Here is a 23,675-nt window from a genome sequence, read left to right on the forward strand (position 1 = left end):
GATTAACGTACAAGCACCCAATTGAATGAAATCAAACCCAGAACCTATTTATTAACTACTTTCTGTATGCCTGACTCTGCTTAAAGCATCACATTATGAGTTTCACTCACTGTTCTCTAAAAGAAGTAGGAGTCCGTAATTAGGGAGAAAGAAATCTGCCTTTGCTACTGTTGGGCCTATGATAGAAATGAGATTCCACTGGAAATCAGGCAGTAAATCAAGAAATTTGGGTTCCAATCCAACTGCATGACCTCAGGCAAATCTCTGAATCTCAGAAGCATCAATTTCTTCACGTGTGAAACGGGGTATTGGGCATGAGCCCAGGCTGTGCGACCCTAACTCTCTTAGGTTTGTGGGAAGACGTTTGTCTGTGGGGAGTGGAATCTCAGGAAGGTCTGGTCTTCAGCACCTGGAGTAGATCTTTAGCCTGTTTTCCCACAAAAGTTCTGCTCAGCAGCCTAAGACCCGGAAATGGACCAAATCTGTGAAACTCTCATGAGGGTCTCATTTGAGCATTGCCAAAAATAAACAGCCCATTCCTACATCCTGAAACAGGAGAGCTTTGGCTCAGCTCTGATTACCAGAGAGGCAGGTTTAAAAGTTTAATACCCACCTGTTTCTACGCCCATTTGGCATATTTGTAAATTATTGAACGCAAATAGAGGAGGCAAGCCCGTAGAAGCTTGGGATCCCAAGAATGTGTTCTCTCACACAGCATGGAAAAAGTTCAGGGAAGGAAAATAGGGGATCACCTGCCTTTTGCCTCTGGGAAATATCTGTGCTTGGCAAGCAAAGGCGGAAACATGCAGGCTAATTTTTAAATCCATACAGGGAGGCCAAGGGAGGCCTCCAGAGCTTAACCGACAGGGTTGAGCAAGCAATTATCTGGGTGGGTGTGCAGACCTTGGCCCAAATCTTTTGCTCCAGACAAGTGATGAATTCCCAGAGTTCCAGGCATGGCAGCAGTGCCCACTTATCGGACTCCCTCCACAGGTGCCCTCCCATAAAGGCGCTGCAAGTCTCAGGGGAAGCTTCTTCCCCTTTCCTCTGTGACTCTCCTCCTAGGACCTCTCCTTGTTCTCATTGCTGGCATCGTTTACCTGGCATTTCCATAAAAAAACTTTTCATTTCACACCTAACATGTGAAAGATGTTAATATTCTTGGTCATATTTGAGAGATGATCCCGTTTCTTCAGAGCAAGATTTCCCAAGTGCCTGGGAAGAATACCATTTCCAAGAGATGTTAAGAGCTATTCCCAGAAAAATGAGTTTCGTGGTCAGGTAAGGCCATGAAATTCTGTGTCTCACCCTCCTGGAACCTCACAATGCACATTGGTCAATTAAAAGCCCAGAAAAACCCTGCAGAAAGGAAGCAGATGCAGTGTAGCATTCCTCACACTCACCTAACTATGAAAACATTTATCACAAAACACCTACCAATATTTTGTGAAACTCAATTTGGGAAGTGTCATTCCAAATATTTCTTTCTGTTATTTCAGTTGGGCTCATTTTCTAATTACCAATGGTCTCCATGAAGGAGGTAGGTATGTAGCTGAGTTCTCTGCTTAAAGCAAACTGCTGAATTAGAAGATGAGTTTAGGCGAATATCAATAATGAGTGTCTTCTTGGGCTTCTAATCATAATAGGCATTTGTAAATACTGCAATATGCTTAACATTTACCAGTGCATCAATTCAACACATTTTATGGAATGTGCCATCACTCTGTGTGCCATGAAGATAGCAAGAATCTAAATCATGGATTCTATCTCTGAAGTACACACAATTCTGTCATGAGAGAGAAGAAGTTAAATAGAAGCATTTCTCGTGTAGTCTACAAGTGGGTGGTAAATGCATGGCAGAGACACTGGATGCTACAGGCATTCAGAGGAGGTGTGACTCCCTGGGCCTTGAAGATCTGTGAGATGTGAATAGAACCGAGTAAGGCTGTCCTAAAGAAAGGTGTTAAGCCAAGTCCAAGGCCTTCCTTCCTGGCAGTAGGGATGAGCGTGGCAAACTGGGGTTGGTGCACAGGACTGCTGGGAGGTGATGTGGGGAGTAGCGGAAGGCAGAGCATATGGGATGTCTGAGTAAGGCGCTTGTACTTTATAAACTGCCAGTGAGGAGTCTGGTGACTATTGAGGAACTCATGACATCATGAGCTAGAATGAATCAAGTCCTCAGGGAAACTCTGATTACCATCTCCCAACCATGGTGAGCACAGGAGGTAATGAAATGCAGTGGTTGAGAGCATGGGTCTTGGATCTGAGTTGGAATTCTGAGTGTCCACAGGTTCCTGGGGCAAGTTTCCTTCCCATTAGCTTCCTCTTCTGGAATGAAGACACATGTATTTATTTCACAGAGTTATTTTATGAGTTACATGAGATATATAAGGTCCTATATGCAGAGACTAGTAGTTACTAAGGCTTGATAAAGAGTGATTAATACTGTTACTACTACTCACTGACCTTTGCCTCCAGGTTCTGAGATGATCTCCTTCCTTTCTTAGACCTTCTCCCACTTGAAAACTCCAATGCTGAAACAGCTCACATGCTCAGTGTCCGCAGGAGGTTGGCTGAAGAGAGAACTCTTACCTGTACTTAGCAGCAGCACATTCCCAGAGGGCCTTCTCCATGCCCACCTTCCCTGGGGTGAACCCAAAGCATCTGAAGTGCTCACCTGCATCTGATGTTGCTGCAGATGCAGCAAGGAGAGATAACACTGGGGCTGGTGGGATTGCAACACTGTCCACTGAAGCTGGCTTCTTCCTGGTCATCATGGTGGACGCTGAGCCCTCATTCTTACTATGTGCTGCTGTTTGGTCCACTTTTAAGTGGGGACTTGGTATCCCTAAAGAAAATAACCCCAAAGCCTGCAGTTACTTTAAAGAAATAGGAAGACAGACAACATAAAATCTGAAAGTGACCTGAAGAAATCATCAAATGATCTGACCTCCTTCTGGTGCAAGAATGACATTTTAGAATGTTTAAAGGAAACAAAACAAAACAAATTAGCAGCATGACTGGTTTTGGTTTTGTGGCTGAGGTTAGTGGTGACAACATTCCAGGTGGCCTGCCTGAAAATGGGGGTCGGGGCACAGGCCTAATGAAGCAGTGTAAGCCATCATGCACGCTTTACCTTCCATGGATCAAGAAGCCTGTCTTTACAGAGGTTTTGGTGTGCAGAGCATGGAGGGGAGAAGTTGACCCCACCCTAGTGAGGCTTCTCATCTCATCCAGCTAGGAAGACAAGACTAAATGAAAAGGAAAAACTGGGCAACAAGTATGGGCAGGCCTGTGTGTTATTCATTCCAAGTGCCTGGGGAGTTCTCAGGAGGCAGGGATTTGTGTGGGAAGAAGTAAGGAAAGGCTTCCCAGAGCTCATGCTAGAGCAGCAAGGTCTAAGGAAAGGCATTCCCAGTGTGAGAAGAGTGTCTGCTAAGTCATGGGTGAGGAATGAAGATGATTCAGACAAGAGGCCAGCCTTCTGGAGGCAGGAGATGCCCTGTGGGGACTGGTGTGTCACAACAGTGACTGGGCCAAGTAAGAGCTGAACTTGGGGGCCTTTGAGTGTCTGGTCATAATAGTCACAACTTTTTGATGCTGAAAAGCCTGGGTAGACTCTTATGAGGTGCCTCTGAAAGGGCCTGGAAATTTACTACATAACACATTATAAGAACTGTTCTGGAGCCTTGTTTGCTGGGCTCAAATCCCGGCCCTCTTACTTTTCAGCTGTGTGATCATGAGCAAGTTACTTAACCTCTCCAAGCTTCAAGCTTCCTTAACTGTGCAGATGGGATGGAACTGCATTACCTCACAGGGGTGGTTGGGGGCATCCATGATCAATCAAAATAAAGGGCCTAGAACAGTGTCTGGCACATAGTTCATGCTATATAATTGTTTCCTGTTATGATTATTCCTATTATACTGCTATCACTATTATAACCTGCTCCTCAGGCCAAACAGAAACCAGCCAACAAAGGCTCAGTTCTCTTCCCTGACATGACCAAGGATTTCTGGACACCTTGTACATCCCTAGCTGCAAAACAAGTCACTCTCCAACTCATCCAAACATAAGTTCAGAAGCTGGAGGTGTCTGAATCCATGTCAAATGGTCATCTACTCAGAATTTCTTTATTTGTAGGCTACATGCCACTGATAGCAACAACATGAAACAGGCCATATCACGGTAGTTCCTGCCCTTTTTTCCCATCTCAACCAACTTGAGTGACACAGCTCACCTCCACTGAGATCTGCTCACTTTGGCCTAATGGCAGCCCTGTGAAGCATGTAGTGTGGAGGTTACTCTTTTCTTACTTTTATAGATGAGGACGACATATTTCTGAAATGTTAAGAGATAACTTACTAAACTTACTAAACTCATACAGCTCTTAATGTCAGAGCTCAAAGTTTTCAAGCAGCCAGATGCTAAACTCAGGGATCATCTTGGTCTACCTTACCATCTTCCAACTTCTGCCCATGACCTGGTCTACCAACAGCATGCTTCACACTGAGGACACAGAGGGCCTATATCACACCTGGAAAAGGCACCTGTAACCACCTAAGGAAGAAATGCAACAACTTTCATTTACCGTCTACTACCTTCCTCCTACTCTCCATCCCGATCTCTGAAACCTCCACTTGAGGTGCTGTAAATAAAAATAAATTTTTCTTTTTTGATTTCGTATTTCATAGCGTTTGACTATGGGAGTGGATAAACATCAAATTCTACGACAGAGAGACTGCAAGGCACAACCATCAAGAAATCAGGGGGTGCAGCAAACACGTACATGATCCCCGGATGATGCCCGCTTGTAAAATATGCAGGTGTGCCAGGAATACACAAGGTATACACATGCAGTATATGTAAAATGCAAACAGAATCTTCTGCAAGGAGATACATCCAAATAGTTAACCATGGTTATTCTGAGGAAGGAGAGCACAGGGGAGATTAGTGAGGGAGTTTTTACTTTTGCTCCTTAGCCTTCTTTATTGTTAATATTTTTTAAACCACAAACATATATTAAACTCTTTTTCCATTAACAAAATAAGCATAGTTTGGAAAGAATCTAGAAGTCTATCAGAGTATGGTCATCTGGGTAGACTGACTGATGTGCTAGAATAGTGGGCTGCTAACAAATCTGCAATGGGATAGCAGGCCTGAGTCTGATAAGAATTCCCCACCGTGGTACTCCACGCCACCCTGGCCCTGTTCCTGTCAAATGGATGCAGGCGTCCTTTGCACAGCACACCTCCAGAACTCTAAGCTGCCAGAGTTCTATTGGATAACAGCTCCTTTGGAAAAACTCCCTGATCTGTCTGTCCTCTTTGTACCTGTGGACACAGGTGGGACAGGGAGTTCTTTGCTCATATTATTATATGTGCAGGGAATGAACCATAAACAGGATTAGCAGGCAGATATTTAGCTCTCACTCAGGAACACAGTGATTTCAAGCCATTTTAGTTGTACTCCTTTTCATGCAAATGTTCACAATCCACATCATTCCCTTAAAGCAGATCTGATCACACCTCTATCGGGTGTACTTTGCTACTCAAGTGTTTATGGTACAGAATAAGTTAAAAGTAATAAGATGACATTTAAAACACTCTATAATTCAGATTGTCACTCTTTAGCTATCTTGAAAACCCTAGATAATATAGGATTTTCTAGATTATAGTACTGTTTGCCAGTTGCCGTCCAATGAATTTGAAAACAAATTGAAAAAAAAAAAAAATCCTGATGTTTGCTCAGGCATTTTTCAGTTTTGAAAGGATTAGGGAAACAATCCCAGAAGTAGTATATGTGGGCAAGAATATTAGGTAAACGTTAAACAAAGGCTAATATAACAGTACTTGTAATGCATAAACTCTGTCTGAGAGCAGAGGTCTCAGGAGACTGGAATGGGTGACTTCTTGGGAGAGAGCATTGGGCAGGCTGGCCACTGGAAGCCTTTGTTTCTCTTCATTCCAGGTGGCAGCTGATGCTCCATGGAGAGGTACCCAAAGGACCAGAGGAACATGAAACAGTTCAGAACCAAGTTCTCACAAATGCTCAGTGATGGTAGAGTGGTGGGATATTTGGCAAGTTCCTTCCCAGAATGGGCCTGGCTGCTCTCTCCATGGGAGGAAGATTTTTGAGGCTGGAGATCAATCATAAAGAAACCCAGATTCAGCAATGTACTGACTGGACCACTGAGATGTGGCACTGCTGTTTACACGGGGGCATGAGGAAAAGCAAGGATGGCTTTGATCTGGGAAAGGATCACTATGTCAAATTCGGACAGCAGACTGTATGGAGAGCACACTTGGTAGATGTGTTCAGAGGATCACCAAACCCCAACACAGGACAAATTGTATTGAGGCTTGCATATCTGGAGGCCAGTACATTTTTAAAGGAGGAAATAACAATGCTAATAACTTTGTGGATCCAACATCTGTTCATAATTAAGACAGAGAAGCCAAAAGGAAATAAAAAAAAGTTAAACCTATATGAAAACATTCTACTATAACCTGTAGACCTCTATTGATATTTTTTTAAAAAACTCTTTGAAACTGTGCAGTAGCCTATCGAGGGACAGTCACTCATTTTCAAAGGTAATTTCTCATAGACCGCTTATCCTCTTGAACCTCTACCTGCACACCGTGTTTTCATTAGGGACTTGATTTATGGATTCCACCTCCTTTGACGCAGAAGCTGACTTCCTGTTGCCTTGGTTACTTGGAGCTCAGTTCAAGGTTAAAGTACTCCCAAATCAGAATCAGTGGCAGGCGCTGCATCTAGCGGCCAGGTTATTGACTGCCCCAGGATGTGGAAAGGTCAGAGAAAAAGCACTGTTTACTGCCTTAAGGGTGAGTCAATATTGAGTCAATAGTTTCGATATTTTGATTCTGTTTCTTCCGAAGTAGTAGTTTCTGTTCAATTACCTCTTCCCCAGGTTGCTCAAGGTTACAGGGGTCATGGAGGAAAAGCAGGGTCTGTGGTGGCTGACTTTCCCAGGATATCTTTAATGAGCTCTGTGACCTTGGATAATAAAAACCAGCCTCACCATAGAGTAATTTGTATGTTGCTCTAGGTTTGTAAAGTTAGTTATCTACTTATCTCATTTTCTCTATGGGGAAACAAACAAACAAACAAACCTTTGTGGGACAGTTATTATTTACTCCTTTTTTCTAGATGAGAAACTGGAGGTTCAAGGACGTCAGACAACTCATCTAAAATCACACAGCTGATAAGAAGTGGTAAGAAATAGATCCTAAATCCCGATTGAGTCCTCATCTCATAGTTTCTTTAAAATAAAGGGGCTGATAAAATCATCATCCAGGGATCATACATAATTCATTTTGTAATATCCACTACAGAAAGCAGTATATCTGGAAAATACTAAGCAATTATTTTAGGTTTAATTAAAATTTTAATTCTAAGATTGCAAATGCAGATGTTTCCTGGAGACAAAACTTAGGATGGCATAGTGAGAGAGGCTGACACCAGTGGGGTGGTTAGTTCCTTCTGTCACTTTCCTGGCCCTTTCACTGTAGAATGCAGTGCTTGTCATGGACTGAGAGGCATGTTTTGTTGAGCACTCAGTGGCTTTTAATCTTGCAAAGAGCAATGACATGCATTATGCTATTTGCCCCTTGCATCATCCCTGTGGATGACAAGAGGCAGATGGTGACACTCCAAATTCACAAATAAGAAAACCAGGGCACAGAGGACCAGGTGATGTGCCCAAGCTCACATATCACAAGTGCGAAGAAAGCGGTGCTGAAATCCATGCCTCTTGACTCAGTTCAATGTTCTTTTCTGTCCCATGACACATTGACTTTTGGGCAAACCAGTAGATAATATATTTTTCACAAGAGGAAACTCATATTGAAAACTTGATTATAATTCCTTTTCTCATATATTGGCTGCCTGCTCGAATTCTCCCATTGCTACTTTTTCTTGTTTGCAAATGAACTTCAACCATGGTAATAAGGGGATATACGTTACAGAATAAAGTGAATCAAGAAATAGATACACTTGTCAGAGGGCAGACAGCAGAAGCAAGAAGAACTACAATCCTGCAGCCTGTGGAATGAAAACCACATTCACAGAAAGATAGATAAAATGAAAGGCAGAGGACTATGTATCAGATGAAGGAACAAGATAAAACCCCAGAAAAACAACTAAATGAAGTGGAGATAGGCAACCTTCCAGAAAAAGAATTGAGAATAATGATAGTGAAGATGATCCAGGACCTTGGAAAAAGAATGGAGGCAAAGATCGAGAAGATGCAAGAAATGTTTAATAAAGACCTAGAAGAATTAAAGAACAAACAAACAGAGATGAACAATACAATAACTGAAATGAAAAATACACTAGAGGGAAGCAATAGCAGAATAACTGAGGCAGAAGAACAGACAAGTGAGCTGGAAGACAGAATGGTGGAATTCACAGCTGTGGAACAGAATAAAGAAAAAGGAATGAAAAGAAATGAAGAGAGCCTAAGAGACCTCTGGGACAACATTAAATGCACGAACATTCGCATTATAGGGGTCCCAGAAGGAGAAGAGAGAGAGAAAGGACCCAAGAAAATATCTGAAGAGTTTATAGTTGAAAACTTCCCTAACATGGGAAAGGAAATAGCCACCCAAGTCCAGGAAGCACAGAGAGTCCCAGGCAGGATAAACCCAAGGAGAAACATGCCAAGACACATAGTAATCAAACTGACAAAAATTAAAGACAAAGAAAAATTATTAAAAGCAACAAGGGAAAAATGACAAATAACATACAAGGAAACTCCCATAAGGTGAACAGCTGATTTCTCAGCAGAAACTCTACAAGCCAGAAGGGAGGGGCATGATATATTTAAAGTGATGAAAGGGAAGAACCTACAACCAAGATTACTCTATCCGGCAAGGATCTTACTCAGATTCGATGGAGAAATCAAAAGTTTTACAGACAAGCAAAAGCTAAGAGAATTCATCACCACCAAACCAGCTCTACAACAAATGCTAAAGGAACTTCTCTAAGTGGGAAACACAAGAAAAGAAAATGACCTACAAAAACAGACCCAAAACAATTAAGAAAATGGTAATAGGAACATACATATCGATAATTACCTTAAATGTGAATGAATTAAATGCTCCAACCAAAAGACACAGGCTTGCTGAATGGATACAAAAACAAGACCCATATATATGCTGTCTACAAGAGACCCACTTCAGACCTAGGGACACATACAGACTGAAAGTGAGGGGATGGAAAAAGATATTCCATGCAAATGGAAATCAAAAGAAAGCTGGAGTAGCAATTCTCATATCAGACAAAATAGACTTTAAAGTAAAGAATGTTACAAGGGACAAGGAAGGACAATACATAATGATCAAGGGATCAATCCAAGAAAAACATATAACAATTATAAATATATATGCACCCAACATAGGAGCACCTCAATACATAAGGCGAATGCTAACAGCTACAAAAGAGGAAATCGACAGTAACACAATAATAGTGGGGGACGTTAACACCTCACTTACACCAATAGAGAGATCATCCAGACAGAAAATTAATAAGGAAACACAAGCTTTAAATGACACAATAGACCAGATAGATTTAATTGATATTTATAGGACATTCCATCCGAAAACAGCAGATTACACTTTCTTTTCAAGTGCATACGGAACATTCTCCAGGGTAGATCACATCTTGGGTCACAAATCAAGCCTCAGTACATTTAAGAAAATTGAAATCATATCAAGCAACTTTTCTGACCACATTGCTATGAGATTAGAAATAAATTACAGGGAAAAAAATGTAAGAAACACAAACACATGGAGGTTAAACAATATGCTACTAAATAACCAAGTAGTCACTGAAGAAATCAAAGAGGAAATCAAAAAATACCTAGAGACAAATGACAATGAAAACACGACAATCCAAAACCTATGGGATGCAGCAAAAGCAGTTCTAAGAGGGAAGTATATAGCAATACAATCCTACCTCAAGAAATGAGAAAAATCTCATATAAACAACCTAACTTTACACCTAAAGTAATTAGAGAAAGAAGAACAAACAAAACCCAAACTTAGTAGAAGGAAAGAAATCATAAAGATCAGAGCAGAAAAAAATGAAATAGAAACAAGAAAACAATAGCAAAGATCAATAAAACCAAAAGCTGGTTCTTTGAGAAGATAAACAAAATTGATAAGCCTTTAGCCAGACTCATCAAGAAAAACAGGGAGAGGACTCAAATCAATAAAATTGGAAATGAAAAAGGAGAAGTTACAACGGACACCACAGAAATACAAAGCATCATAAGAGACTACTACAAGCAACTCTATGCCAATGAAATGAACAACCTGGAAGAAATGGGCAAATTCTTAGAAAGTTATAACCTTCCAAGACTGAACCAGGAAGAAATAGAAAACATGAACAGACCAATCACAAGTAATGAAATTGAAACTGTGATTAAATATCTCCCAACAAACAAAAGCCCAGGACCAGATGGCTGCACAGGTGAATTCTATCAAACATTTAGAGAAGAGCTGACAGCCATCCTTCTCAAACTCTTCCAAAAAGTTGCAGAGGAAGGAACACTCCCAAACTCATTCTACGAGGCCACCACCACCCTGATATCAAAGCCAGACAAAGATACTACAAAAAGAGAAAATTACAGACCAATATTACTGATGAATACACATGCAAAAATCCTCAACAAAATACTAGCAAACAAAATCCAACATCACATTAAAAGGATCATACACCATGATCAAGTGGGATTTATCCCAGGGATGCAAGGATTCTTCATTATATGCAAATCCATCAATGTGATACACCATATTAACAGATTGAAGAATAAAAACCATATGATCATTGCAATAGATGCAGAAAAAGCTTTTGACAAAATTCAACACCCATTTATGATAAAAACTCTTCAGAAAGTGGGCATAGAGGGAACCTACCTTAACATAATAAAGGCCATATACAACAAACCCACAGCAAACATCATTCTTAATGGTAAAAAACTGAAAGCATTTTATCTAAGATCAGGAACAAGACAAGGATGTCCACTCTCACCACTCTTATTCAACATAGTCTTGGAAGTCCTAGCCATGGCATTCAGAGAAGAAAAAGAAATAAAAGGAATACGAATTGGAAAAGAAGAAGTAAAACTGTCACCATTTGCAGATGACATGATACTATACATAGAGAATCCTAAAGATGCCACCAGAAAACTACTAGAGCTAATCAATGATTTTGCTAAAGTTTCAGGATACAAAATTAATGCACAGAAATCTCTTGCATTCCTATACACTAACAATGAAAGATCAGAAAGAGAAATTAAGGAAAAAATCCATTCACCATTGCAAGAAAAAGAATAAAATACCTAGGAATAAACCTACCTAAGGAGGTAAAAGACCTGTACTCAGAAAACTATAAGACACTGATGAAAGAAATCAAAGATGACACAAACAGATGGATAGATATACGATATTCTTGGATGGGAAGAATCAATATTGTGAAAATGACTATAGGACCCAAAGCAATATACAGATTCAATGCAATCCCTATCAAATAACCAATGGCATTTTTTACAGAACTAGAACAAAAAATCTTAAAATCTGTATGGGTACACGAAAGACACCGAATAGACAAAACAATCTTGAGGGAAAAAAAAATGGAGCTGGAGGAATCAGACTCCCTGACTTCAGACTATACTACAAAGCTACAGTAATCAAGACAATATGATACTGGCACAAAAACAGAAATATAGATCAATGAAACGGGATAGAAAGCCCAGAGATAAACCCACGCACCTATGGTCAACTAATCTATGACTAAAGAGGCAAGGATATACAATGGAGCAAAGACAGTCTCTTCAGTAAGTGGTGCTGGGAAAACTGGACAGCTACATATGAAAGAATGAAATTAGAATACTCCCTAACACCATACACAAAAATAAACTCAAAATGGATTAAAGACCTAAATGCAAGCCTGGACACTATAAAACTCTCAGAGGAAAACATAGGGAGAATACTCTTTGACATAAATCACAGCAAGATCTTTTTTGACCCACCTCCTAGAGTAATGGAAATAAAAACAAAAATAAACCAATGGGACCTAATGAAACTTAAAAGCTTTTGCACAGCAAAGGAAACCATAAACAAGATGAAAAGACAACCCTCAGAATGGGAGAAAATATTTGCAAACGAATCAACGGACAAAGGATTAATCTCCAAAATATATAAACAGCTCATGTAGTTCAATATCAAAAAAACAAACAACCCAATCAAAAAATGGTCAGAAGACCTAAATAGACATTTCTACAGAGAAGACATACAGATGGCCAAGAGGCACATGAAAAGCTACTCAAAACATCACTAATTATTAGAGAAATGCAAATCAAAACTACAATGAGGTATCACCTCACACCAGTTAGAATGGGCATCATCAGAAGATCTACAAACAACAAATGCTGGAGAGGGTGTGGAGAAAAGGGAACCCTCTTGCACTTTAGGTGGGGATGTAATTTGGTACAGCCACTATGGAGAATAGTATGGAGGTTCCTTAAAAAACTAAAAACAGAATTACCATATGACCCAGCAATCCCACTACTGGGCATATACCCAGAGAAAACCATAATTCAAAAAGACACATGCACCCCAATGTTCATTGCAGTGCTATTTACAATAGCCAGGTCATGGAAGCAACCTAAGTGTCCATCGACAGACGAATGGATAAAGATGTGGTACATATTTACAATGGAATATTATTCAGCCATAGAAAGGAATGAAATTAGGTCATTTGTAGAGAAATGGATGGTCCTAGGGACTTTCATACAGAGTGAAGTAAGTCAGAAAGAGAAAAACAAATATCGTACATTAATGCATATATGGGGAATCTAGAAAAATGGTACAGATGAACCGGCTTGCAAGGCAGAAACAGAGACACAGATGTAGAGAACAAACGTATGGACACCAAGGGGGGAAAGCGGGAGTGGGGGTGCTGGTGGCATGAAGTGGGAGATTGGGATTGACATATATATATAGTAATATGTATAAAATAGATAACTAATAAGAACCTGTTGTATAAAAAAAATAAATAAAATAAAAATTTAAAAAAAGAAATAGATAACCTTGGGATTTGGAAAACAATATTTTTCTGTGCCAAAGTCAATAAAAGTGTTATTTTTTGTTGCATCACTTTATTCATTAATTGAACAAATATTTATTGAACATCCACCATACCAGGGACGTGACACTGGTCTAAGCAGTGAAGTCCCTAAGTTTTCTAAGAATTACATTCTAATAATCTCTGCATAGCATAAAGATAGCTGTTACTTTTTATAAGGATACTGAAAGATCCTAAAGTGCCTTTTTAACCATCAAAAAACAGAGGCTTTGCTACCCATATAGAATCTTTGGGTGAATTTGTAAAAGCCATCCCACCTAGGTGGAGATTCCCAAGGACCCAGCTCTTAGCAAAGAGAGGGCACCATTGTAAAAGTTAGATTAAGTTATGGCTTCCTGTGTGCACATGCACCCCCACTGCTCATGGTTTGGAGAGAGGAGCATGCACTGGATTTCAATGCCTTTCTCCCCTGGAGCCAGGTTCCTACAGAAAGTGAACTACTTGCTCAATTGCAGGTGGTGGTCCTATCAACATGTGTTTTGTGTCAAATGAGTTTTACTTCATTTGGGGACCTTGAGAGATGAAATTCAGGCAAGGTCACTTGTAAGTAGGATGCTTTTCAGTTAGCCTGGAGTCAATCATTTAAAAATCAATAGATATTTGAGCGCTGCACAGCACAACTCAGAAGATGTGATCTCTGTCTTTGTAGAGAAGGTTTAGAAGTGGAGAGTGGGATAAGACAAAAACACTTACAAAACTGATAAACCAAATGAGACAGGAAGCCAAATGAGTCCTCCACAAATTAGGAGGAAAATGAGATCTCAGTGGGATCTGAGGTGGTTTTGTGCTCATGCATACATTAATTCAACATTCATTAAGAGCCTGTAAGTACCAGGTACCATTAAGTACAGGGATCACGAACCTTCTCTGAAAGGGGCTAACCTGTCCACTCAGGAAGACAGATACAGGTACAAAAACCCCAGTCTTGAACGATGAGTAGAATTCAATAACTAGAAGTAGAGGGAGAGCCTGCCAGGGCTGGGAAAAGACAAGAGCAAAAGCAGAAATAACAAGCCTTCTTTGTGCAACTGAGACAAGAGTGCTTGGGCTGAGTTGTAAAAACCAAACACTGAAAGATATGTTTGGAAAGGCAATCGGGAAAAATTAAACCCACATCTCGTTGTCAGGTAGATTTAGTTTCTCCCTTCCACAAACGTGTCTTATCGTCTTGGACAGACTTCTGCAATAGGACTTATCTCCTATTGTGTAATTATTTGTTCATTTCTCTGACAATTTATGTAGGCAACTGCAAAATTCTAGAAGTCAGGAACCACGTCTAACTTTCTTTTGATTTCCCAGCACTTAGCTTGATAGATATTACATACTCAAAAGTGTTGGATGGATGAATGGACAAATGGAATACACATTAATTCTTCTATGCCCAAACCTTCTGGGGAAGCCACCCATCCACACTTGGTCCTCTAATCTAAAACTCCTTTTTCAGTACAGTATAGAGTACAGGTGAAGAACACATTCTCTGGAGTAAGACTACCTGCATTACTAGCTGTGTGATTTGGGGCAATTCATGTCAGCTCTCTATGCTCAGTTTCCTCATCTGTTAAATGAGGTTATTGAGGATTAAAGGAGTTTATATATTGTGGTAGACAGAAAATAATGTCCCCCTTTCTAATTCCTAGAACCTGTGAATGTGTTATGTATCATAGCAAGAGGGAATTAAGGTGGCAGACAGACAGAATTAATATTGTCAATCAGCTGACCTTAACATCTAGGAAGTATCCTTGATTATGAGATGGTCAAAATGTAATCAAAAGTGTCCATTGAAGTGAAAGAAGGAGGTAGAAGAGAAGAGTCAGAGAAAGAGATGTGGTGATGGAAGTAGGGTAAGAGAGCAGCTTGGCTGCTGGCTTTGAAGATGGAGGAGGACGGACATGAGTTAAGGAATGCAAATGGCCTGAAGAAGCTGGAAAAGACAAGGAAATAGATTCTTTCCTATAGTTTTCAGAAAGGAAGTTGATACTTTGATTTTAGCTCAGTGAGACTTATTTTGGACTTCTGACCTCCAATACTGTAATATAATAAATTTGTGTTGGTGAAGCTATTAAGTTTGTAGAAATTTGTTATAGCAGTAATAGAAAAACTAACACATACCGAAACACTTATTATGGTGCCTAGAGAGTAAGAAGTCAATTGTGTTAACTATTATTACTTAGCACTACAGTGTCTTCATACTAATTGTTTCATTTTAAACTTATTTCATATGTTCAAGTCGTGTATGTTCCCTACAAGATTTAAATTCTTTAGGATGTAGAGATTTTATAGTATTTTCTTATATCTTCCTAGCATAACGTGGACACAAAGAAACTATCCAGTGAATACTTATAGTCAATAAATTGTACCAGAGACAAATAATTTGTTAATATGAAAGTTAAGAGACTAGAGTTCTGAGATGTTGAGTTATTTCAGGCTCTGCTCCACACTGACTGGATGAACTTGAACAGGACTTGGAATCTCACTGTGCTTCAGTTTCCTCTTGGTCAGAATCTATTCTAGCTTTACTATTCTAAGTTGTCTAGATTCAGAGAAACTGCTGAACAATCTGATTAGTTCTTGCTTCTCTTAATTTAGAAGTGAAGAAATGGGCTGAGAAGAGAACATTTTGTCTACTGGAACTTCAAAGAGATTTTTTATTAAAGAATCCTTTATACAGTAAATTCTAATGATGTAGAAGTCAGTCTCTCCTAATCCTACAGTGAAAAAGTCACACCAGATGAAAGGTATTTTCTAGATGTGCCCAGTGATATCACCCAGAATGGAAATATAGCGAACATCAAAATTGCAAAGAGGAGACATCTCAGGTTAGAGGTTTTTAATCTTTCTGCATCTTAGACATCAGAACCTCTTCTTAGGAAAAAAGCGTACACATGTACACACAGACACACACACAACACATTTTGTACACAGCTTAAGGTTCAAAGATACTTTTGAGCTCAGGTTAGTACCCTGGACTGCCTAAGTCAATTCCTGCACACACACACACACACACACACACACACACACACACACCCCAGAAGGATTAAGAGCAGATAGATAGAACCAAACAGAATGCTGATGTAACTGCTCCCATGCTTAAAAAACAGAGACAATAGAGTGGTACCTGTTTCACTGAAAAATATAACAAAGGGATTTTCAAAAGATACTAATAAGGGAAGAAAGGATGCATACATGTAATTAAAACCAATTTAGTAGCACACTGCACAAAGTATGCTCTTGTTACATCCTGATCAGGTAGGTTAGGAATTTGCAACTGATGCACATAAAGCATGTTATAGGTTTCAATAGATGAACACAAAGGAGCTTCAGCAAAGTAAAATCAAGGCAGTTTAGAGGTGGAAGGGAAGTAGTCCAGTCCTTCCTGGGCAACTGAGCCCTAGAAACGGATGTATCTTGCTTTGCCCAGTGTCACACAGAGAGGGTGGCAGGGGTATGACTCTGACCCCAGCCTTATTCTTGGACTGTCTCAGGCCAGCATGTTGGCTTTCTGCTAAAAGGATTACATTCTGAGACTTCACAGAAGCAGTCTTCTTGCTCTTCTTGCATGCTGGTTATTCTATACTCACAGGGCAGCTTTAAAACAGACCAAGCCAAAAATGGCAGTTGTGATCCAAGCTATAAGACCACTGGCTCTGGAGGATTCTTCCCTAGACTCTCCCTAATGTGAAGGGCTCAGTAGCTGTTAATATAAGCATCTTTTGTAGTATCTTCCTTTTTACCTTTAGAACACAGAGTTGCAGCGCACATCTGCATGGTAATACAGATCTCGGTGCTAACTGGGTCACCTTATTTGCATTTTGATTACTGCTTATTTAGAAGCCACATTGAGAAAAGAGCTTGATATCAGGAGCTTAAATGCATGTGTGTCTATAAATATATGTGTAAATAGATAAATGCATAGTTACTGGTTTGTGCAAGATCAGTCCAATATGTACTCATCTCTTAAGAACATATCTGTAGGAGTCTGGCCATGTATGGATGTTAGGTTTATAAATGTGGTTACGGAATCTAATTATTCTCAGTGTAAGATCACCCACTGTATGGACACACTGTCAGCTACAGAAACCAATTCAGCATACAGCCCCTTTGTTAAGTAGTCATTGCTTTATATGTGGGAAAGTTGCATTGTTTTAAGGGCTTCATTGAATATGGCTTTCTTCAAACCACCTACTTTGTTCCACTATTTGAAATCCTCCTGTAAAATGCAAACACATTGTGACTGTGTGTAGGCATACACATATAGGCACAGAATGTGTGCTAGAAAAGCTCTCTTTTTTGCAACAGAAGAGAAAAAAAAAAATCACAGAAACTCAGACCCATCATTAGATAGATCTCCTAATCTTTATCTCTTCTAGTTCAGTCAGACGAGCTAATACCATGATGATGGCTTTGAAATCTCTTAGGAATTGGATGAGGAGAAGTGATAGTGATGAACTCCCAGCTAATAAACACAGAGTGCTTATTTCGGCAGAATGATCAATTTCTAGATGTCCTGAGGCTTGTCTGATACAGTTGATTTACTCATCCTTGCTTACCTCACTAATAAAGCCAAAGTCCACCATCAGATTACAGAGGTTCCTAGAATTTCTTAAAGGGGCAGAAGAAAGGTAAAGTAACAGTCATCATATCCTTCTGAGCATCCTTCCCCACCCACAGTCCTTGAAACCCTGGCTGCCTTCCTCACTGGTACTCTCCACTCAGTAGAATTTGAGCTAGTACAGTAATACAATTAATTTGTTATATTGTTAGTGGAAATTTAATGCAATGATCTAAAAGAACTCTTACATATTATGATAAACTTTAGTGCCTCTGGGCGGCTCCCCTTGCTTTGGGCTCATTTCACATCTCATCCATTATGTAAATGAGATTTGGAAATAGTTGGGTTTCACTAATGTATCTCAACTCTAATGGACTGGAGTCAGTCCTTTTGAAACTAATGAGGTTAAATGCATCTCAACATTTCTTTCTACTTGGTTGATTATGCAAGCCTCTATTCAAGAAATGGGATGCAGTGCATTTTTTTCAACCATCCTCTAAGGAAATGTCACTGTTGCCAGACCCCAAAGTAGCCCCAAATAAGTTATGTTTGAATAATGCCTGTGTCGGTTCTAACATTGCATGGTGTACAAATAGAGATAATGGACAATATGCCATTATATGATTTAAGATAAAAAGAGAGTATTTTAAAAGTTAGTTCATCTGAGGAAGACTTTCAGTCATCCAGAGAAGAGTGAGGGGAAGTTTCCAAAAGTGGACAATGGGGATGAAGAGTCCTTGGTGGGGCTTGAGATAAGAAAGGGAAATAGTCACTGGCAGAGTCTGGAACTGGGAAGAGACTATTGTATTTGATTCAGAGTCACAAGATGTCAATCCAGTTACTCAGGGCCTAGTCTTAAGATAAAGATACACAAGAAGGACTTCTACATTCTAGATTTCATTTCAAAGGCCAAGAAGTGGGAGTTCTAAAGTTTGGAGGCACAATACTTTTTTCAAAAAAAAAAAAAAAGGAATAAGCATTTCAGGAGAAGCAGCTTCAAATTATCCAGGGTCATGGAATCACGGAGGTGAGGATGAGATGCTAAATATCAAAAACATCCATAAAATTATTTTCTCTTTATTTAAAAAGGGGGGATGGATTAAGTTGAAAGACATTTAATCTGCATGATCGCCCTCTCAGGTAGATGGTTTATTAAATATTTTTTAAAATAAGAAAACTGAAGCTTTGAGAGGTTAGATAACTTGAACAAGGTCAAATACGTAGTTAAGTGACAGAGCTGGGAATTAAACCAAGGGTCTTCTGGCTCCAAAGTTACAGCTTATCTACCACCTCAAAACTCCTTTCCTTGTAGGTAGTGTATTTCTTAATTACTGGCTAATACATTTGGATTCTGATTCTCTTATATAGAATGTTTCTGTCCCCATGTCCTAGCACAATGGCTGGCACAGAGAATGTGCCCAGAATGAGCCAGTCAGGAATGAGAAGAGGAAAAGCTGGATATTTACAAAAGGTGATTAGGATGGAGGCCACCAGATGCTTGACTGAAGAAAGGGTGGGAAATTTGGAGAAGAGATTTCTGGTCAAGTAATCACTCCATCTTTGCCATCCAAACTAACTACCAACTCTCTGAAACCTGGGACCCTAGCAAGAAAGTTTGTCAACTCTTAAATATTCAACTTGATGCCACATTCTCAATAAGTTGTTGGTGGATGGCAACAAGGAAGCAGTTTTGTTCTTGCATTAATTTATTCAGTAAAAGTTTCAGTGCCTATCATGAATACAACTGCTCCAGGTCCTTTTGGGTACCCTTAAAATAAAAGAACGAGTCCAGTCTTGGGGTAGTCAAATATTTAGCAAGAAACAAGATGCAGGAACAAGAAATTTAAATAAAAATAACAATCTCCCCTGAGCTGAAAAGACTACCCATATTACCTTCCATTGCACCTGGGGCACACCAGAGATTTACTGGGGAGATTTTAACAACTAGCATATATTCTAGAATAATAGTTTAAAATGGAACTTATTATCTATATAACTCATATACAAACATAAATAATTGACCTGGCTGATTAAGAGTAAGAATTTATATTAATATCAATACCATAGTAAAGGTAACAAGGTAACCAGCATGATTATTTTAAACAAAAGTGGCATTTCAAAGTAGTTGAAAGGGTTTGTTCTGAGCCCTCATTCCCTGTGTTCAAATCAGAGAGTTACAAGTTACTGGTTGTCTGGACCTGGGCAACTTATTTAACTTCTCTGTGTTTCTGTTTTCTCATCAATAGTGGAATTAATAATAGTACATATCTCCTAGGCTTACATGTGAGGATACAAAGATAAATCTCAATCATCAAAGTGCTGAAGGTAAAGACATATTAGTACTTACTAATAGATTAGTATTTACTAGTTTTCAACATTCTGTGATAAAGACAACAGGGTCAGGCATAAGAGCCATGACTACTCAAGGGAATGAGTGACTTCCCTCCTAGGTAGGGAAGAACGTCACTGAGGAGGTGACATTTCACTTGGGTCTTTAACAATTTGGAAGCATTGGCTGAAAGGGGATGAGGGGAAGAAAGGGCAGCAGGTGCAAAGGCATGAAGCATAAAATAGAATGGTATGTTTGGCAAAAGGCAAGAATTCCTGTGTGGCTACAATATAGTTTCTAAGGTGGGTGGGTGAAGTGTAGCAGAAGACGGGGCCCTGGGTCAGGCTGGGAATGATGCTGGGAGTTTGGATTTCATTGTGGGTAATGGGGAGTCATGAAGGATTTCCATGTAGACACACAGACACCCAGCCATGGAGAAGAGATGATTTGCTCTCTGTGGGTACAATTGTGATTAGAGGGGACAAAAGCTGCTCCCAGTAGGTTTCTGAGAAGGGAGCCAACAGAAAATAAGGTTTCTGTGCTAAGGGTAGAAATTCACCCTTTGATCCTGGATGCTTAACCAGTGTGCCTTACTGTTCACAATTCCTACTTGCCCTCCCTCTGTTTCCTTTTCCCTTCTTCAACCTTTATTGGGCAACTTGTGCATTAGAAGTTCCCTTCAAAGAATTATAGGGGAAACACTGATGAGTGAGTTATGGGTCTTGCACTGAAGACACCCAAAGCCTTGTTCAAATAATATTTTTTGTAAATCAACTCTTTCTTTGTTCATTTGGACAGCTCACTGCCCAGAGGAGGCTGGAAGTGAGGGCTTTTAGAAAGTTTTATGTTTTCAAGAAGGTAAGTCCCCATCTAATGTATGTGTTCTGCAAGTAAGGATTTGTATACCTCTGCACTGAGGTTTTCACTTTTTCTTCCTGTCTTCATTGGCTGGTATTTGATTATAGTCAGAGGACGGCTATGCAGATAGAAACTATGCAACTAGCTTAACCAGACAGAGATGGCCAGGAGATGGCATGTGACCCCTTTCCGAAAAAAGCAGGTATATTACAGCTTTAAATCCTGACATCCTAACAACTTGCTAAAAATAGTCCAGATAGTTCTTAGTTGACAAACAGGCCCAAACTAAATTCTTTTTATTAAATTCAAATTTCATGGCTTGTTTAATTTGTAAACCAAAGTCAGTCCAGCAGGTCGTAAATACCACTGGATTGATATGTGCTGGGAATATTCATGTATATGCTCATTTGTCCATTTGCTTAACCAACATCTACTGAGTATCTATAATGAAGAAGGAATTTTGGCAGATCTTGGTAAAAATGCTATTGCAGCACAGCAAAAGATGGTCAAGAATCAGCATAAAAAGTGAGAAAGGGTAGTGATGACTATCACCCTAACTAAAGACAAGTCACACATATTGAATCTCTGACCACTAAGAAACAGGATTAGTGAACACTGGGATGAGTCCAACACAGAAACACCTCACATTTATGGATGAATATGCTGTAGAGAACGAGCCACACTGCACTCAGGTTGTCGGAATATTTTGCACACTGGCCCAGTGATTCATTTAGAATCCTGCTGGACAGCAGCGTCTCCGTTCAGGGTGACTTCGTGTGTTCACTGCACGGTTTATGGTCATGAAGGAAAGCTGCAGGGTCGGGGAAGGGCCAAAGCGGCTCAGGAGATGGCGATTCCCAGGCTTACTTATCTTTAGCTCTATGACTTTGGGCATGACACTTCTTTTTGTCCTGAGTTTCTTTATGGTCTCTGATTCCTTCTGATTCTGCATCTCGAGTAGACAAAAGAGTCTCTGGTAATCTTAAACAGGAGGAAAGTCACCTGGCCATCATAAGGAAGATCTGAGAGCCAAAAGCACTTCTATTTTTGAGGAGACAACTATTTTAACATTTTGGTTTATCTATCATTTCTATTAGATAAACCAAATAAAATGCAAGTTACTGGACCTGAAAGGCCTGGGAAACCCAGTCAGGTCTAGGCTCATCTGGGTGTTTCTATCATGTGTCCTGCTCACTTGTGGGTGCCTCATGGTGAAAGTGACTCAGGAGGGCATGCCACTTTTTAATGAGGTCCTTTTGGTTACTTCTGGACAGACTGTTTTTGGTTGAAGATCAAACAATTACATGTGTCACTTTTAATCTAAAACTCCCCACAACCCAATGAAATAGATAATATTAACTATATTTTATATATGAGGAAAACGAGGTTCAGAAATGTTAAGAAATACATTCAGGGTCTCACAGAATTAATGTTAGCAGGAATTTGAACCCAAGTCTCTCTGTCAGGTGCTTTCCTTTAAACAGCCTTCCTTCCCCATGGTTATGAGAAACACAGATTGATACTTTAGTGTCTGGACTCCAAAAAGTGACAGGAGTGAGAGGTTTTCTTTAGGTAAAGGTTTAGGAAAAGAACTTTTGTCAGCAAACAACTTATTTCTTAATTTTGTCTAGTTAGCCCTGGGTATAAGCAGATAATAGCTTAATACAGGATTAAGAAGTTGCGGAACCTGTTGAAAAAAAAAAATTTTGGATTGAATGTGCAATGAGGCTACAACTTTGGACAATCTCTATGAACTCAGAGCTAAAAAACAACTTCCACGTTTGACTTAAGCTTTCCTAAGAAAGGAAAGGAAGCTGGAAACCAGGATTCAGGGAGCAAATGGAATTGCCAAGAGGTGTCAATGAAGCAAATGTAAGACTTTACAAAAGATTAAAAATAATTCCCTGACGGTACTTCTCAAACTTGGAAATTATTACATTTCCCAACTAATAAAACTGACAGTAAAACATTATTTTTTCAGCCTTGGTTATGTAATAAGTGGAATGTGTTTGTTTTTATAAGGACCAATTTAAAAATAATTGAAGTTATGTGAGGGCATCCCTTTGTCAAGCCAGGAATTTGCTTGAAGGACGTCCAGCATAAAGGGTGACTGGGGTCAAGGTTTGGGCAGGTGGAAGCTCTCTCTCCGCTGTGGTCTCAGCAAAGTCTTGCCTGTTGTTAAAGAGGATTGAGGGTGGCAAAACAGTCTTCCAGTGTTCATTTTAACATCTTCTATCAGGAGTCCATCATATTCTCCTACTCACTTCTGAACTAGGGCCTCCTCTCCATTGCCCAGGGGTAGTTCCTGCTTATTCCTTTCAGGGTAAACTCAAGCAGCAGGTAACGTCCCTTACCCAGAACTTCCACATCTCTGACCTTGCAGAGAGCACTGCACCTACACCACAGCTCTGCAGACCTTGCTTCACTAAGTTTAACACTTGGTTATATGATATTTCAAACTCATGGATGCAATCAGATACATCTTCAATCACTGTTTAGCTGTGGGCAGACAAATTAATCGAAGTCTTAGATTCCTTGTGGGTAAAGCAGAACTAAAAAGGAATTTAGGAACCTTAGGAATTTGCTGAGGCTCAAATGAAGTAAATATCTCTCAAGTGTCTAGCGCAGTGCCTACCTCCGAACAGGCATGCTGTTATTAACATTATTATTATTATAAACAGTGATCTTGACTTCCCAATAAGATAATTAGTAAATTGAGAAAAGAGCTTGTGTCCTATATTTCTCATATGCTTCCAACAGTGTCCACC

General features: G+C 39.7%; 1 protein-coding gene across 5 annotated transcripts in view; it reads right to left on the reverse strand.

The window, feature by feature from the left end:
* Positions 1-23,675, reverse strand: part of SETBP1 (SET binding protein 1) — a 383,472-nt gene that overhangs the window by 25,479 nt on the left and 334,318 nt on the right. For all 5 annotated transcript variants that reach the window (XM_082355670.1, XM_082355669.1, XM_082355668.1 and 2 more), the window contains one exon: positions 2,678-2,848. In XM_082355670.1, coding sequence (XP_082211796.1) covers positions 2,678-2,848 — 171 coding nt within the window. The remainder of the gene's footprint in view (positions 1-2,677; positions 2,849-23,675) is intronic.

The sequence above is a fragment of the Balaenoptera borealis genome (genome assembly GCF_965194805.1).
Source record: "Balaenoptera borealis genome assembly, chromosome: 14".
NCBI lineage: Eukaryota > Metazoa > Chordata > Mammalia > Artiodactyla > Balaenopteridae > Balaenoptera > Balaenoptera borealis.